The following is an 18,291-nucleotide window of genomic DNA, read 5'->3' as shown; positions in this document are numbered from 1 at the left end:
TTGGTTGTCCACATTCCAGAAAATGACCCTAAACCCAAGCGCATAATTTCACACAGCACTGGCTGAACTCTGTGAATCACTTTAAAAGGACATGAAGTTGGGTTAGAAATCTGTTGGAGGGATCTGGAGGGAGTTGGAAAGTATGGACATTGATTGAAGAAGGTCTCTAAGCATAAATAAAAACGTGTTTTTAAAAATCTAGCCTTTCAATTCTGCTGCATTTGGAGATCCAGTTTGCAACACATGGACTTTAGGGGTCCACACTGAAGCCATTCCATCCCCATTCTGGCTTTCCAGACTAAAATAAAATAAAATAAAATAAATGAGTTGGCAATACTACTATTTCCTGTTCCTGCTTCCAATGACAGCTATGAGTTGTCTTGCGTAAGTCTCTGTATTGACATTAGCGTTTCTTTTTCTCTGTAGAATATTTTAGTCATTTTGTAATATCGACTCTTATCTAGTAACACAATACAGTTTGGCTGATTTTCATTTTGCTTGTTTAAGACATGATCTTGCTCAATGTAACTCTTAAGATGTCCTCAGACTTACTGTCTTCTTGCCTCCACATCTTCAATGCTGAAATAATAGACAAAGTCCACCATGCCCAGCTATACAACTGAGTTTTGTAGTGATAAATTTGTAACTTCTTTATTTTGCATCCAATTAATTTGGGGTTGTGAAATCCATGATAAGTCATCTTTTTCATATAATAGGACAAATTTATAAGCAAATGGTAGCTGATAGAAAATCTCAATATCAAAAGTTGTAGCGAGGCAGGAACTATTGAGGACTTGCTTACTCTGTCTTGGCAGAGTTTGGCCATCAACTCTGCTGGCATCCAAGTTTGCCCTTATTTAGGCAGAATTCTGTCTGAGGTAGAAACAAGGACATTTTGCCCATTGGCTTGTTTGCCACATTTGAAGCCATCTTCATAAGGAGGTTCTTCAATGCCCATCATCCTTTTTGTGGTAGGCTGAGTGTTGCCGGGAGTTAACCATCTCATTGTCAGTGAACCTTTAAAATAATAAAAAAAAATTTTTAAATGCTATATTCTGTATGTCTCTGAGGTTTTTAGAAGACCTTATCTAACTATTTTACATTATCTTCCTATAGAATCATATCTGTCTTTTGCACCTAAGATGAATATTCTTGTAATAAAAATAGACTAGTAACTGATATGACCATGATTTTATTAACTTGTATAACTTATTTATCCTAGACAGCCTACAATAGCACTTTTAAAGTACTGAAGTAAACCTTGTACTATAATTGAGTTATATGGGAACAATACCTCATATTAAGGTAGAAATATATATAATGTGTGAAGAATAACCTTAAATTTGAATTCTATACCACTGTATCTGAAATGAAACTTATTTTGCATCTATACAAAAAATTATATAGAAGTGAATTAAAAATAACCTTGAGAGTGACAACTGAGGTGTTCACTTGAGGAATAGATTCATTAATCTACTTTTTGTTCTATCTTCCCTATATATTTCTATATTCCCCCTTCTTTCTTTTTAACCCCTATATCCAAACCTAAGAATAGAAGATAAAGGAAAAAAGAGACATCCCTGAGTCCAACCTTGTTTTCTCTCTAAATAAGACCAGTAATAACTTATAACAACTCCCATTGAAAATACTCCTTTATAGCCCAAGAAAGCAACCGAAAACCTACCCAACCCCACTTACAGGAAATGGGAAATGGGTATCATCCTCTTAAGGTTTCTTCAGGCTGATTTGGCCCTTTGTAGGGCCCAAGTAAAATTGGGGAAATGGTTAAACAAGCTAGGAATAGCATTTGTGGTCCAGTTTCTTGGAGAAATTCCAGGTTTAATTAAAGTCCTGTGTGAGGCAGACTGAAATGCTGGACCAATTGGGATTGGAAGCTTTCTTCAAAGGTGTCCTAGGAGCTGTCCTGTTCTGATGAGGAACAGCAACTGAAATACTTGGTGATGGAACATGAAGGATGCAGGATGTCAGTGTCCAGCATGCTGAGAAGAATGAATCCTGTCAGGTCTGACCCAATGTCAGTGTCCAGTTCTTTTGTTCTGAAAACATATAATTTCTCACAAGCATTATACGGTCCTAACATTATAAATGTATAAGGTGTGCGTGATGCACAGAACAATTAAGCCTGGTTTTCTGCTCTTTGGATGAGCAGAAAAAAAAAGGACATCTGCAAAATTTCCTTCATGCCATATGAAGAATGGCAATTAATAGTAATTCATAGGGGTTCTGTTGCCAACAAGAAGCATTGTCTATGCCTAGACATTCAGGTCTTAGCCAGTCTCAGAGCTATTGCCATGCAGTGGGATTAGCAGTATAAGTTACCTGCTTGTTTTGCAGTTTAAATTCTTCACATTCTGATTGCATCCTCCTCCCTCATCCCCTCTCCATCCCTCCCCTAGTCCTCAGAAAGGGGAGCCCTCTTCCCATAACATCTTATCTCAGCCTATCAAGTCTCATCTGTACTACCTGTAACCTCTTCCTCTCTAGCCTGGCAAGGCCGTCCTGCCAGGGGGAAGTGATCAAAGTTTGGTGGCTAGAGTGCATGTCCAAAGTAGTCCCTATTGTCCACATTGTGGGACCCACAAGGAGACTGTGTTACTACATCTAAGCAGAGGGTCTAGGTCCACATCATACATGGTCCTTGGTTGATGTATCAGTCCCCTTTTTGTAGTGTAGTTATCCTGTATTATGTGGCTAATATATACTTATGAGTACCCATGCATGAGTACCATATTCGCATGAGTATATACCATGCCTGTCTTTCTGTATCTGGGTTACCTCACTCAGCATGATCTTTCCTACTTCCACTCATTTGCATGCAAATTTCAAGATTTCCTTGTTTTTAATAGCTGAGCAGTATTCCATTGTGTAATTAGACCAGAAGTCTGAAGATGATGCTTCAACATTATAGAGAGTTTTGGGTGACTGTCCAGGTAGCAAACTGTCTCTGTCATCTTCTTATTTGGAAAGCTACTAAACTGCATTTGTGGTATACTCCAGGAATCAATTTTATTCCTTTTCAAATCTCTGATGGGGCTGAAGACCAGATAGTTTAGTTTTATAATTAAGCTTAGTTGTTTAGGGGTTAAGCTGTTTTTAGGTCTAGATAGGTGTTTTAGGTTGATATTGACGAGATATGGTAGATATTAATTTGCATTCATAATTTTAGATGCACCAAGATAGGAAAGATGATTTCTTCAAGGCTGCCAAATACAAATAGACAAAATACTAAGAATGTAACATTTTTATAATTCCTGATTGTGCCATGGTTCTTCTTGCTGTAGATAGTTTATAGTATATATGTGTAATAATATAAGTATATATGTAAAAAATAAAAAATACTTAAAATATATCTATAATAGAGTTACACAAATATGCAAAACACCTGCTTATGTCACCACAGAGTTGCATAATATATTCAGTTATACTTCCCCAAATCATTTCAAGAACTAAGATTAAACCGTTAATTTTTAAAACACACACACACAAAAAGGTTGCTATGAACTGGACTATATACTGTTCAAATGAAAGGTATATTCCTTGTTTAAGACAAGCAAGCTGTCCTAAGATTACTCTTGCTATGCTGAAGCACCATGACCAATAGCAACATGAGGAGGAAAGGGTTCATTTTGGTTGCAGTTCCATATAACTGTGATCTTCAAAAGCAGTGAAGACAGGAATACAAGCAGGGCTGGAACCTGGAGGCAGGAGCTTATGGAGAGGCCATGGAGGAGGTGTGCTGCTTACTAGCTTGCTCCTCATGGCTTGCTTGGGCTATGCCCTCCCCTATCAATCACTAATTAAGAAAATGCTCTACCAGCTTGACTACAATGTGAGACACACACACACACACACACACACACACACACACACACACACACATTCTGGCTGCATGGGAGATGTTGGTGCTGCTAGGAGGACCAGGAGACCAAAAACATAGACCTACACCATGCAGCTCTCTTGTCTCCACAGGACAGCCTGGATCATCCATGCTCATACATCTGTATAGTGCCCAGAGGTAGAAAAGGCTATCCTCTTGGAGGAGGACTGTGCCATCATCCCACTTTGTCTTTTCTGTGCACTGTTTAATTGAAATATGTTCATATAAGAGCTAAAATGAATTTGTAATTGGCTTACATGGTAACCGTAAAACTAAATCTTAGAAAATAAGGTCAATAAAAAAGAAAGCAAGAAGACTGAGCACAATGGTGCATGCCTATAATCCCTTCTATTTAGGTAGCAATGGTAAGAGAACCATAAGCTAGCCTAAGCAACATAAAAGGAAACATGAACAGGCAGTAGTGGGCTTTTATAAGTAGTAGCCAGTAGCGTAAGCTTGATATAAGCTTTTTTAAAAAATCATGGGACACTGAGAGTCCTAACTTGGGATTCTCCTCCTATCAGTGAATATGAGCTGAAATAATAACATGAGAAGATTCTGTACTGTACATTCATTGCAAATTCTGCCCATCATGTTTTTGAAAGCCCTCAAACAAATGCGTGTTTATGGAAAATGGAGTCAGAACCAGTAACCAAATCCCTTCATAATTTGCATGGCAAGCCTCTTACTTGTGGTCATGTGACAAGCAAATAAAAAATAATAGGAAATAACTTTCAACTAAGAGAGGAAGTATTGCAGGAACACTGACTGGTGAGGAACCCGAGGGTCACAGTCAAACAGAATGAAGACAACAACAACAGCAGATGCTACTGACAATTATGCTTCCAGGTACAAAATCGTCATCATTTTTGTGGTCTTTGCAATATACTGTACCGTTGGCGTCATTGGCAATGGCTTCATCACAGTCATCTATGGGACTGAGTGGATCAGGAGCAAAAGGCTTCCCACTGGTGACCACCTTATGCTGATGCTGAGTGTTTCTAGGTTCTCACTACAGATCTGGATAATGGGAGAGGTTACTTGTAGTTTATTCTTCCGGATCATTTATAACCAAAATACCGTGTATAAACTCTTCAAATCCACCACTGTGTTTCTGAGCTACTGTAACCTCTGGTTTGCCGCCTGGCTCAATGTCTTCTATTGCCTTAAAATTGCGAACTTCGCTCACCCTTTCTTCCTTAAGATAAAGCGGAAAATCATAGTGCGGATGCCTCGGCTCATGAGTCTGTCAGTATCGGCTTCCTTCATCTTGAGCTGCTTCTTCGCTAAAGACATCTTCAACGTGTACGTGAACACTTCCGTTCCCATCCCTTTCTCCAACTCGACAGAGAGGAAGTACTTCTCCGAGATCAATGTGCTCAGCCTGGCCTTTTTATATTACACGGGGATCCTGGTTCCTTTGCTCATGTTCATTATGGCCGCCACTCTGCTGATCGCCTCACTCAAGAGGCACACTTTGCACATGGAGAATAGTGCCACGGGCTCCAGGGACTCCAGCATGGAGGCTCACTTGGGCGCCATCAAATCAACCAACTACTCCCTCCTTCTTTACGTTATCAATGCACTGGCTCTATTTCTTTCCATGGCAGGCATCTTTTCTTCCTACAGTGTCTGGAATAGTGTGTGCAATTTTATCATGCTTGCCTACCCAGCTGGCCAGTCAGTGCATCTGATCTTGAGAAACCCAGGGCTGAGAAGAGCCTGGAGGCGGTTTCAGCACCACATCCACCTTTGCTTTAAAAGGTAGATCCAGTGCCTGGAACCAGAGACTATTATAAGACCAGGTCCAACCAGGTCTGCCGTTTCCTCACAGATCTGTTCATTCACTTTCCCCACAAACACACACACACACACACACACACACACACACACACACACACACACACACACACACACACACACACACACCCTGCTCCAATACTAACTGTTTTTAGGGTAACTGGATTCTTACATGAATGTGAAGTTGGATTAGCTTGAGAATCTAAGCAGAAGTAGTGAAGCAACTTCAAGATAGACTCAAAAAGAAGTCTTTTGTCACAGATTTTTCATATCTGGCCCCATACACTTCTCTGCCCTTGACAACCTCCCCCCGAGGCTTAGGAGATCTCAGTCCAGGTAGGAGAAGCTCCGATAGCTGCCTGTTACTACTGAATAGCCTTTGATTCTTGAAGATTTCTTAGACTAGACAGAAAATCATCTGGCCAGTCTACTGTTGGCACCCTGATAACCCCAGAGAGTGAAAAAGGCCTGCTATCAGGCACAGCATTCAGAGTGATAGGAGAAGCCAGAATTCCTACAGAGAAAGGGATAGGGGGTGCGGGGAGAAGCTGACATGGCTATTAAGATGCATGGTATTAGGTCTTCCTAAAAAGGTGAAATATGAAGAAAGAGGCTTTGAATTTGACTGACGCAGAGGCTGTATTTACTACTAATGAAGTGAGAGGGTGGCATCCAGCTTCCAGATGTCTCCAGAGAGGGCGATGCAAAGGTGAGAGAGTGTGTAAAGAGAAAGTCTGTAAAGACAAATAAGTAACCCAAGGAGTTTCTCTGGAATAAATGATGAAATAGAAGGCAGAAGAAGGAAACGTTTGTGGTCAATTGAATTCTTTATTTTTCCAAATTTGGTAGGGAAGGAATGAAGCAAGAAGAGCGAAAAATAAAAATGGAAGGGAAAGTGTCCAGTAAACAGAGTGGTCAGACAAAATGTCTATTTTGCTACAAACCAACTCATGGCAACGTGGGGTCACCCACTGGCTTTATCTGTTCCAGCATATGCTGAAGAGACTAATGGGACAAGGGTTACATGGGAGAGCTTGTGAAGAAAGAAAACATTCTCCGCTTCGGTTGGCATTGGAAACATTGTTTCAAAGGATTGTTTACAAAATGGGAACTTGAATATTGCTTCTGTTGTGTACTTTGTAAATTAAAATTTCTGAAGAAAACAGAAAAACAATGCTTCTGCTCATAGGAAGCTTGAGAGGCTCCAAAATAAAACCTGGGGTTGACAGCAAAGAAAAGGAGTAATTCTGTGCCCCTTGCCTCGCAGATTCATGCAATTGAGTCCATTATCCCTACAAACTGCAAATGAGGAAAATAAGTTACACACACGCAAACGTATGCCCACAGACACTCAGATACGTTACCTTGGAATTGTAAAAACATATTCTTTTAAGTAACACCATATTTATTCGAGTGACTATTACCTTCTTGTAGTTGTTACAGTAAAGATAAATTAGATTGCAAGTCCCGTTCCAGTGCCTATGAAATAGAGGAGAAAACCCATTTCCAAGTAACAGAAGCCAGTAAAGCATCCATGCCCACTGTAGATAGGCTAATACATCACAGGAAAAAAAAAACAGGAAGTTGATTTGGAGTTCAAATCCCATTAACATGGATCCTGAGAAGATACCAATGTAGATAATCCCTCTCTAGGCTTGTCCTAAAGAAATGGCATCTCCCTGTTCTCAGGCAGGAAACTGAGTAGCTTCTTGATGCTATTTGCTGTCCTGCCTTCAACCAGATGAGACTCATTCCAGCTCACTATCTTCCTTTATGTAGAGCTTACTGCACATCCATAAAAAACCAGAAGGTTTGGTCTTCAAGTAGATTTGTATTAGACAGAAATCAGAAGTCCTAAATAAAGACAAAACTTGACTCTGCTGATGAAGGACATAACTAATTTTTCAAAGCCTAGCTTGCTATTGTCCTGGGATCCTTACTGGAAGCACTAGAAACTTTGTGGGTCTCCTTTTTATCACCCTCAGGGACATGCAGGATACTTTTTCCTGCTCTGGATATTTGTAAACTGTGTGGGAAAGGTAAAGGGCTTTTGGTGACTGAAAGACTTTAGTCTGGAAGGTTTAGTACTAAGACAGAGGGTCTAGGGTTTTCCCTTAGATCTGGCTGAGTTCCCATAAATGAAGGGTACATGGCAGCCAAGGTCAATCTAAACTCTGAGACTTGAGGAATGCTGGGCTACGCCATAAGCATCTCTCTGGGTGTCTGCTAAACCTCCACTGTGGTTTCTGTGTGCTTTGGGCTTGTGGGTAACTTTGTTTTCATCCCCTCCTGTGTCCCTTGGTTTGGGCTACTGTACAAGAGGTTCTCTGTCTCTTCTTCTAAATAGGCCAGGAGCTGCCTGCTGAAAGAGAGGCACCGGATTCAAGGAAATGCTCATCTTGTGTGTCATCTGGGAAGAGGTAACAGAAGTCTCTATTGATTAAAAAAAAAGAAGAAGATGGAAATATTCAGGAACCTGTGGCTGAGAGTTGGCAGGTCTAGGCAGGAATGATATGGGAAGAGGAGCTGGAGGAGGAGGAAACTGTGAAATGGAGGGTGAGAGGCTCCAAGAGCTGATGTTGGCCTTGGACAGCCTCAGTTTGAGAGATGCTTTCTTCTGACATTGCTGGCTCAGTACTCCACTCCCAGTCAAACAAAAGCTCTTCCATGAGTACTCAGAAGCAATGTTTCTAAGTAGGATGCTTCCTGGTTAAGAGTGGGTGTCATCTACCAACAACTTTTATTGAGAAAATGCAATATTCTGGTTCATCTTTCCTATATACAGATGTCGTGTATATGTATGCGTGTATACTTGTGTTTATATATGATGTATGTATATACTATATACATACATACACAATGTTTTATGAATGTTCACTCTCTCAAGTTGCAATGGGAGAAAATAGTGGGGTTTTCTTCAATTAATTTATTTATTTAGTCACTTTACATCCTGATTGCAGACCCCCTCCTCTTCTCTCCTCTCAATCTTTTCCTTATTCAACCCTCTCACCTATTCTCCCCTCTCTTTCTACACAATCCTCTAGGCCAGTCTCCCCTCTCCTTCTCTTCAGAGAAGGGCAAAGTCACCCATGAGTACCAACCCACACCGGCTCATCAAGTCACTGCAGGACTAGGCACATTCTCTCCCACTGAAGCCAGACAAAGCAGCCCACTTAGGGGAACAGGATCCAAAGGCAGGCAGCAGAGTCAAGGAGGACCGTCACTCCTCCTTGTTTGGAGACCCACATGAAGATCAAGCTGAGCATCTGCTACATATGTGCAGGGAGCCTCGAACCAGTCAATGCATGTTCTTTGGTTGGTGGTTCAGTCTCTGTGAGGCCCCATGGGCCCAGGTGAGTTGACTCTGTAGGTCTTCTTGTGGAGTCCTTGACCTATCCAGCTCACTCAATCATTTCCCCAAACTCTTCCATAGGCCTCCCTGTGCTCTACCTAGTGTTTGTCTGTGGGTCTCTGCATATGTTTCCATCAGCTGCTGGGTGAAGCCTATCAGTGGAGTTATACTAGGCTCCTGTCTGCTAGCATAGCAGAGTCACATTAATAGTGTCAGGGATTGGGTCTCTCCCATGGGATGGGTCTCAAGAAGGGCCAGTCTGGGGTGGATCAATCCCACAATGTTTGCTTCCTCTTTGCCTCTGCACATCTTCTAGGCAGGACAAATTTTGGGCTGAAGGTTTTATGGGCAAGTTGGTGTCCCTCCACTGGAAGTTCTGCCTGGCTACAGGAGGTGGTCGCTCCAGGCTCCATATCCCCTGAAGCTAGGAGTCTCAGCTAGGGTAACTCCCTTAGATTTCCTGGGGCCTCCCCTATCCTAAGTCTTGGGCAAGTCCCAGAGATGCCCCTGACCTCTGATTTCCATTGTCCCCTGCTTTCTCTACCCCTAATCCCCACCCTTTTCCCCCTCCCAATCCTCTCTTCTGCCCAGTTCCTCCCTTCCATCCACCTCCAATGCCTGTTTTATTTCCCTTCTATATGAGATTCAATCATCCTCCTTTGTGTTTTCCTTGTGCTTTAGCTTCTTTGGGTGTGTGCACTGTATCATGATTAACTTTTCCTGTATGGCTGACATCCACTTATAAGATAGTACATACCATAGGTGTCTTTCTGGGTCTGGGTTACCTCGCTTAGGATGGTATTTTTGAGTTTCATCCATTTTCCTACAAATTTCAAGGTGTCCTTGTTTTTAATAGCTGAGTAGTATTCCATTGTATAATTGTACCACAGCTTCCTTATCCATTTTTCAGTTGAAGAACATCTAAGATGTTCCTAGTTTCTGAGGGTTTTACAGTGATACAAGGGAGAGGGCTGGAGAGAGGTGGTCCAGTAGTAAAGAGCACTTACTGCTCATGCAGAGTACCCAAGCTCAGTTCTCAGAACCCACATGGTGTCTCCCAACCCTCCACAACTATAGTCCCAGGGGATCTGAAACCCTCTTCTGGCTTTTGTGGACATACAGTACCCATACATTCATGCAAGCAAACATTCAAACATGTAAAAATAATAAATCTTTGCCTAAAAAGTGATATAAAGAGAAAGGAATCTGTGTTCCCACGGGCTTTGGTATGACTCAGCAGTAAACAAGGATGCAGAGAAGAACCCCAAATTGGAAAGTTAATAGGAAAGCCTGCTATGCATCTTAGACAATAACACCTCAACTCCATGAATTCCCTATGGGCTGGAAACTATACCTGAGTCCTGGATGTGCTCTTGACTTGTGTGCTTGAGACTGCATCTCTGAGCCTCTGCTTCTACATCTGTAGATCATAACATCTACTTCTAGACTCAAAGTGGCCAGAGCCTACTCAGACCCAGCTGGGTACATAGAGCATTGAGACTTTCCAGTACTTAGACTTGAGGTAGCGTGAGACCATGAGATCAGTAGCATTTTGTTCTACTTGAGAAGAAGGTGAAAAATGAAAGGCAGATGCCCTGAAGTCTTCAGCCCCTGCATCTCCATTGGGCAAGAAGAGAAGTGGTTGCCAGGCAGCAAGCATTCCAGTTTTAGCTGCCAGGGAACTGTTCCAGTGGATTTGAGCAAAATAGGGCACTAGGTCAAGGGTCAGCAAGTTTTTCTGCCAAAAGCCAGATGGTAGACACTTTAGGTTTTGCGAGGCACAAAAAGGTCTCTGTCCCAGGGACTTGTCTCTTGTGTGACAGCACAAAACTGCCAGAGACATTTAAATGAATGGATGTGGCTATGCTCCAAAACACTTTTCTTTATGGACACTAAAATTTGAATTTTATAACCTTTTCAAATGTCATGAAATACTATCCTGCTCTTAAGTTTGTTTAACCATTAAGAATATAAAAAATTTTAAATGAATGGATAAATAAATGCATAAATAAATAAATAAAAAGTGTAATGGCATATACCTTTAAACCCAGTGCTGGGGAGGCAGAGACAGGCAAATCTCTGACTATGAGTCTAGCCTGGTCTACTCTAGGACAGCTAGGGCTACACAAAGAAATACTGGTTCTGGGTGGGGGAAAAATGTTAAAAAAAAAAAAAGGGAGAGAAGGAGGTGGGGAAGAGGAGGTTTAAATGTCCCTCAAGCCACAGTTGTAGACCCTGGGTGGCACTTATGTTTCACCGTAAATCACCAACGCACAAACAACCTTTGTCATTCAGCTTTTACAATCTTTTATCACTTGATATTTCTCCAGCTGTTTTATACTCCCTTGCAAACTTTTCTAACACAGCTCCGCAGAGAGAACCAACTCCCACAGATTGTCCTCTGACCTCCACACATGCCCTATACTTACATTTGAGAACACGTTTATGCATGGAAGCGCACACACAAATACACACTAGATGATGGATGGGTAGATGGGTGGGTGGAAGAACTAAAAATAGGGCCAGGGAGACAGTTCAGCAGGTAAAGAATGAACTAAACTCAATTCCTGGGACCCACATGGTCCCAGCAAGTCATCCCAATACTCTAGCATGCATAAACCAGGCATATGCCCCTGCTTATAGCCTCATCACATGAGAGGGACAGTTAGGAGGACCAGAAGTCCAAGGTCATCCTCAGCTACATAGCAAATATGAAGCCTAAAGAGCACACATAAGAGTGTATTTTTAAAGCAGCATAACTCTTCTATTCCTTGTTAAAATAAATAAATAAAACATCTAGGTTCATAGTTTCCCCTGTGAAGGGCATTAAGAGAGTACATAGGACCTAGTGCTTTGAAAGATGCTCTGAAGCCAGTCACTCACTGGGAAAAAGTAAAGAGGTTCCGAGCTTCAGTCTTTCTGAGAGTGCTCAAAGGCATCATCTGCAGCTTTCAAATAGACGCGTCCTTCGCAAGCATCTCTGCTGGGCTGAACCTCAGACCAGACCATTTCCCTTCCTGTGTTTGACTCTGCACGACAAAGCTGTTGTTTTGTGTTCTTTTCATGAATAACAAACAGGCTGGCTTATTATGATGATGATGTCCTTGTGGTCTGTGAGAAAAACATACTCTTTGAGGCCAAAAGTCTAGATTTGGATGTCTGCCATGATGATCATGGATGCCACCCTGAGTCTATCTCCCAACCTGGAAAACAGAGATAATCGTAACCTCCATTTCCAAGGCTGCTGTGAGGCTCAAAGGTAATGCTATGTGTGCAAAACACTAGAAAGCACTGTGTGAAGAGTGATGCCTGTATTCATTCAAATGAATATATATTCGGCAATTCAAAGATTAAGCTCACCAAGTTTTCTCCCTAGAAGAGTAAACTGTCTGAGAAGGAATGACTAACTAAACTGTATTTGGGAAACATGCTGTGTGCAGGGTGGGGGAGGGGCCTGTGTACTATAATTGGAATCGGGGACATAAGTCAGTCCTCAAATGGGCACACTCAAAACATCTAGTCTACAAAATAAATGTTTTCTAAATCCTGGCCTTCCTACCCTTTGCTTTTTTGCCGGGGGAAGTGGAGACCTCGGAGAAAATCTCTTGATGTCAGTAAGCCATTTAGAAGAGATTAGGACAGAAGGAAATGGGACTTTTCCACTGACTGTCTTCAGAGAGACACATCAGACCAGGCTGCAAATCAGAACAGGGGTTCTATTACACCACACCCTCCCTAGGGAAAGTTGCTGTTTGCATCTCCTGTGGAGAGCCTAAAGACTGCAAATGAATCTTTGGTTTATTCAAACTGTTTAGTGGATGATGCATTGACATCCAGGTTGCAGCTGGGATATGAGTGACAGAAGTATTCATCAGGAACAAGGGGACAATATGACTCTTTGGAAAGATCATGCACCACACAAGGCCCTCCCTCCCTCACCATGCTCCACACTGCAGTGTCACCACACTCGCCATACTCAAACATACAGTGAACAAAGAAGTGACCTTGGCAATCAACAAGTAAGACAGTGTCCAAGGTAAGCGCGGACTAAAAAGTGTTGAGGCACAGGAAAGGACAAGTCAGATGATGTTTCAGGTCTCTGAAGTGTCTGTAAGAAAACAGGGCAACACTCTAGAGTCTAGAGACAATCAGTCCCCATATCACAATAAATAAGCATCAATGTCCAAGCTGAAAACATGGGGGAGATTAGAGTCTAGATCTGCTTTCTATGCCACTTCATGCAGCCTCTGACCAACGGAAACTACTGACTTTCCTCTTGGACGACTAACTCATCATGCATTCACTCAGCATTAACCCAGGCCTCACTTCTGTCCTAGCCAAATCAAGTAAGCTGGTCACCCTAGCGCCACACAATCCACTGAAGTACAGCTTTCAATAATGACCTTCCAACTCCAGCTTTGTTACCTCTAACACCCCTCCTTTATGAGCAGGAGACACACATACCCGTAACAGGTGCACTTGCACGCACACAGCTTATGTACACTCACACCACTTACCTGAAAGTCTCCTGAGACTTCTGATTGCCATAGGTGTGTCCACAGGCACATCTATGCTTGGGGGGAAAAAAGCCCTCTGCAACATCTCAGATCAATCTTTTCTTGACATCTCCTGAAGTTTCTTCTTCATACACCCCAACAAATATAATCGCTTAAAGAGCTTGATAGAGGGGCTGGAGTGATGGCTCAGTGGTTAAGAATTGGCCGCTCTTCCAGAGGACCCAGGTTCAATTCCCAGCACCTACATGGCAGCTCACACCTGTCTGTAACTCCAGCTCTGGGAGATTCAACACCCGCACACAGACGTACATGCAGAAAACCACAAATTCACATAAAATAAGAATAAATATTTTTTTTAAAAGTGCTTGATGGATTGGCTTTTTTGTGAAATTTTCAGTCATGAATAAAAGTAGAAGGGGTGCCACGCTCGCCCCATGCATCTACTACTCAGCCTTGGTAAGTGTCTTTTTGGGGGGTCGGAACTGAAGTGTACCCTAAAAGGCTTAGGTGTTAACTAGCCACTTTATTCCAGGGTGGCACCAATACAGAGGGGTTATTGTATCACAGGGGCTTAATCAATGGATGAATACACTGCTGAGTTCATAGGTGAACAGATCAGAAGGGTTCTGGTTGGAAAAAGTATATCCCTAGGTGGAGGAGTTGTTTCCTTGAAAGGTGTTTGGAACCCTGGCCTTTTCACACTTTATCCACCCTCTAACTCTTCATTCCTTCTAAGCACACTGAAATGAGTGCTGCACATGTCCTTCTCGACCATGACACTCTGCCACACCACAGGCCTACAGTGATAGGGTCAAGTGACCTCTGACACAAGCTTCTGAAATTGTACACCAAAAATAATTCCCCTTCCTTCAAGTCGTTAGTCTTGGGTATTTTGTTATAGCTCCCAGTAACCTTTTACTAGAACTGATCAGTGAAGGCTTTGCGGGAGGTTACAAATAGATTTCAAGTATTTCTTTTCAGGTAGGTTATTACACTCTTCAAATATTTCAACATTTCTTGCATATGTCAAGTTAAAGCTATATTTCTACTTCCTATAAAATAACCTGGGCCTGAAAATTAGTCTTTGAAGTGTAGGCTGAAATGCACTGAAATGTGTATCCACTCCTTTGAAAACATCTGAACATTTCCTCTAATACAACCTTGGTTATTCTTTGGGGTGGGTGGGTTGCAAGAAGACAGGCCCTCGCTACATAGTCGAGGCTGGACTAGAGCTTGCTGTGACACCAGACTGGCTTCAGCTTCGCAGGGATCCTCCTGTCTCTGTGTTCTGTGTGCTGGGATTGAATATCTGATCACCAGGCAGGCGTGATGGCTCATGCCTTTAATCTCAGCACTCCGGAGGCAGAGGCAGGTGGATCACTGTGAGTTCAAGGCCAGCCCGATCTACAAAGCAAGTCCCAGGACAGTCGAGGCTACACAGAGAAACACTGTCTCAGAAAAAAAAAAAAAGTGTGTGCTACCATGCTGTGCCATGAAACACGGTTCCAGTATTTGCAGGAAGCATGACTAAGCATCATGAAAACTAAGCTGTGAGGAATCCCTTTCTTCCCTAACAGCAGCCTCCTAGCTTCTCCATGCCCGTCTCCATAAACTGTCTGGATGAACAACTCCTTCTCCTAACCATTTCTGTACACATCAGGTCCTTGCCCCAAAGCACATTACACATTAAAATGATGCCCATTAGTCTGGGATCCTCTTGTGGGTTAAGCTTTGACTTTAGACAGTGACCACTGCACAGTTTTATGATTGTGTAAAGACTCTCACCATGGCAAGATTCAAATGAACAGCAGGATGGTATTCATTGGGTTTTGGAGCTAGCTCCACTCCAAACATAGCAAGAGAAAGCCGTTCTGGAGATAGTTTTCTTCAGTACAGCATTATATCTGTGGTGCTAGCAAGCCACTCAGCTACTCCAAGACTTGATTACCTCATCTTTACACAGTGATAATTGTTTCTAAACATTTTTACACAGATCCTAACATGGTAACTTTTAGATGTACGGCCACTAGAGGGCAACCAAGTCATTTCCTTAGCACAAAACTTTTCTGTAACTGTTTCCAATTTGACATTGAGCAAACCACCATCTGAATTAAATTGATGAAGTTTATTTCCCTCTCTGTAAACGTTTTGTTATGAAAATTCTCATGTTTTCCTTTGAAATTATCCGGGAAACACCAGATTTCAGCCCTTGTGTACAGTCAGCTCTCAAAGCCTTGTGTAGAAGTTGTTCTCCACTGGGAATAATTAGACCCCAGTGAACTGTGGAAAGAGCTATATCCAAAGTCACACCTGTCCCTGAAGGGATTACCTTCATGGCCTTTGCTGGTCTCCCTTGAGAGAAGACAGGGTGGCTTTAATTCTGACCTCTGTTATCACATTTCCCAACTAATCAGGGAAAGGTGGACATGAATCGATTCAAATCATTGTATGGACACTGATCGAGCAATGCTGTGAACCAGATCCAGTATCAAACATAGTCCAGTCATCCCGCAGAAAGAGGAGGCAAGAGCAAGCAGTGTTCACATCAGGAAGTTCACATCAACGAACCCTCCCTCAGTGCTCAGAGGGGATGTGGATGTGAGCTTCCACTCCTAACCAAGAGGCTATCCCCAAACGACAACCTTTTACAGAGGAAGTTACTTTTCCCAAAGCAGTCTCACTGGGAATACAAACTACACAAGAACAGACCTATGTTCATCAATAATTGACCATTACAAAATGAATGCAATTTTTGTAGATTTTATTTGGTCTCATATTTCTTTGTTTAGGCTTTTTTTTTGTCTTACTGGCCTTTTGCTTATGTATTATTATATATTATGGTTTCTTATTCTGTGTTCTTATGGATTATTTTTTCCCATTGTTTTAAGTAGGATTTATTTGTTTTGTTTGTTTCTTTGTGTGCTGTCTAAAGAGAAAGAGTGTGGAGTTGGATGAGTGGGGAGGATCTGAGAGCCGTCGCCAGAGGGGAATTGATCAGAATATAGGATATGAAAAATGCATTTCAATTTTTTAACAAACAAAGTATTTGAGACCAGTCTTGTCTACAATGCAAACTCAGGACAGTGAAGGCTACACAGAGAAACCCTGTCTCAATAAACAAACAAGCAAGCAAGCAAGCCAGCAATCCAAATTAAAACTAAAAATTGAGGTAAAGGAAGAAAGAAAGGAATAGCTATATCAGACACTGAAGCAAACTGAGCTGCACATTGAGCATAAGAAATCACGAAGGCTCAGCTAGAGGCATCCCAGCATCCTCCCGTAGCCTACTCTGTCCCAGGTCTCCAGCCTGGCTCATTGATGCTTTTTCCCTTTTGTCTCCAGGCCTTCAAATCTCCCCTCGCCACTCTCCCCACATCTGATCCCCCTTCTCCCTCCCCTATCCACTTCCCTCTCTACTTCCTCTTTTACAACCTATTCTATTTCCCCGTCTGAGTGAGATTCAAGGAGGGCCTCCCTTGGGCCCTCCTGGTTACTTAGCTTCTTTGGGTCCATGATTTGTAGTATAGTCATCCTGTAAGAGATGGCTAATATCCACTTGTAAGTGAGTACACACCATGCGTGTCTTTCTGAGTCTGGATCTTGCTTCCCTGTCAGGATGATCCTTTCTAGTTCTATCCCCAGTAAGTTGAGCAGGTGCTGTCTATGGTAATGGACTGTTGCCTGCTTTCAATCATTGCCCTTACAGGGCTGCCTTGCCTGGCCTCAGTAGATGAGGAGGAGCTCAGTCCTATTGCGATTTGATATGCTGGGGTGGGCTGGTGGAGAGGAGAAGCTCCCCTTTTCCAACGACAAAGGGAGGGAAAAGAGGGGGAAGAGGATGGACGGGAGGGAGCAGTAGGAGAGGAGGGAGGGGACTACGATCATGATGTAAAGTGAATATGTAAATAAAAATAAAATTTTTAAAAAGAAAACTGAAATTATGGAGTCAGAGACAGTCCCTTCCCTTCCTGTTAGAGGTCCCACATGAGGACCAAGCTGTATATCTGATATATATTGGGGTGGGGGACCTAGATACATCCCATGGAAGCTCTCTGGTTGGTGGTTCAGTCTCTCTGAGCCCCTATGGATCCAGGTTAGTTGATTTTATAAGTTTTCTTGTGGTATCCTTGGCCTCTCTGGCTCTTTCAAACTTTCCTTCCCCTCTTCTATAAGATTGCCCAAGCTCCGCCTAAGGTTTGGCTGTGGGTCTCTGCATTTGTTTGCATAAGCAGCTGGGTGAAGCCACTCAGATGACTGTTATGCTAGCTTCCTATCTGCAAGTACAGCAGGCTATTATTAATACTTTTAGTGGTGGGCTCTCTCTCATGGCATGCAAATCAAGTTAAGCCAGTCGTTGATTGGCTGGGTCAAAGGTATTGTGTGTGGGTTGGTATCTCCCTCCCTCCACTAGAAGTCCCACCTGGATTACAGGAGGTAGTCACTTCAGGCTCCATTTTCCTCCTCTGCTAGGAGCTCAGCTAGGGTCCCGCCACAGATCCCTGGCGTCTCCCCCCACCCACCTGCCACACACACACACACACACACACACACACACACACACACGGGGGGGGGGGGGATATTCCTTTCTCCTAACTGGACTGCCTTGGCTAGCCTCAACAGTCCTAGTTGATACGCCAAGGTGGGTTGTATCCATGGGAGGTCTTCCCTTCCCTGAGGAGAAAGGGGATAGGGAAGGGGGGACAGAGGGAAGGGAAAGGACTGGT

The 18,291-nt window shown here is 42.7% G+C and overlaps 1 protein-coding gene and 1 long non-coding RNA gene across 2 annotated transcripts in view; one reads left to right on the top strand and one right to left on the bottom strand.

Annotated features, from left to right (window-relative positions):
* Nucleotides 1-343: 343 nt before the first annotated feature.
* LOC311599262 overlaps nucleotides 344-18,291 on the bottom strand; it is a 63,842-nt gene continuing 45,894 nt past the window's right edge. The window contains exon 5 of the long non-coding RNA XR_014779838.1: nucleotides 344-1,017. This is a non-coding gene — a long non-coding RNA (uncharacterized lncRNA). The remainder of the gene's footprint in view (nucleotides 1,018-18,291) is intronic.
* TAS2R40 (taste 2 receptor member 40) lies at nucleotides 4,701-5,666 on the top strand (the record flags this gene model as incomplete). The annotated part of the gene is made up of 1 exon (XM_084784728.1): nucleotides 4,701-5,666. One exon carries the CDS (start codon nucleotides 4,701-4,703, stop codon nucleotides 5,664-5,666), a length of 966 nt encoding a protein of 321 aa, XP_084640854.1.

The sequence above is a fragment of the Acomys minous genome, assembly GCF_964271855.1.
Source record: "Acomys minous genome assembly, chromosome: 6".
NCBI classification, from domain to species: domain Eukaryota; kingdom Metazoa; phylum Chordata; class Mammalia; order Rodentia; family Muridae; genus Acomys; species Acomys minous.
This window is presented reverse-complemented; position numbering and strand designations above follow the sequence as displayed.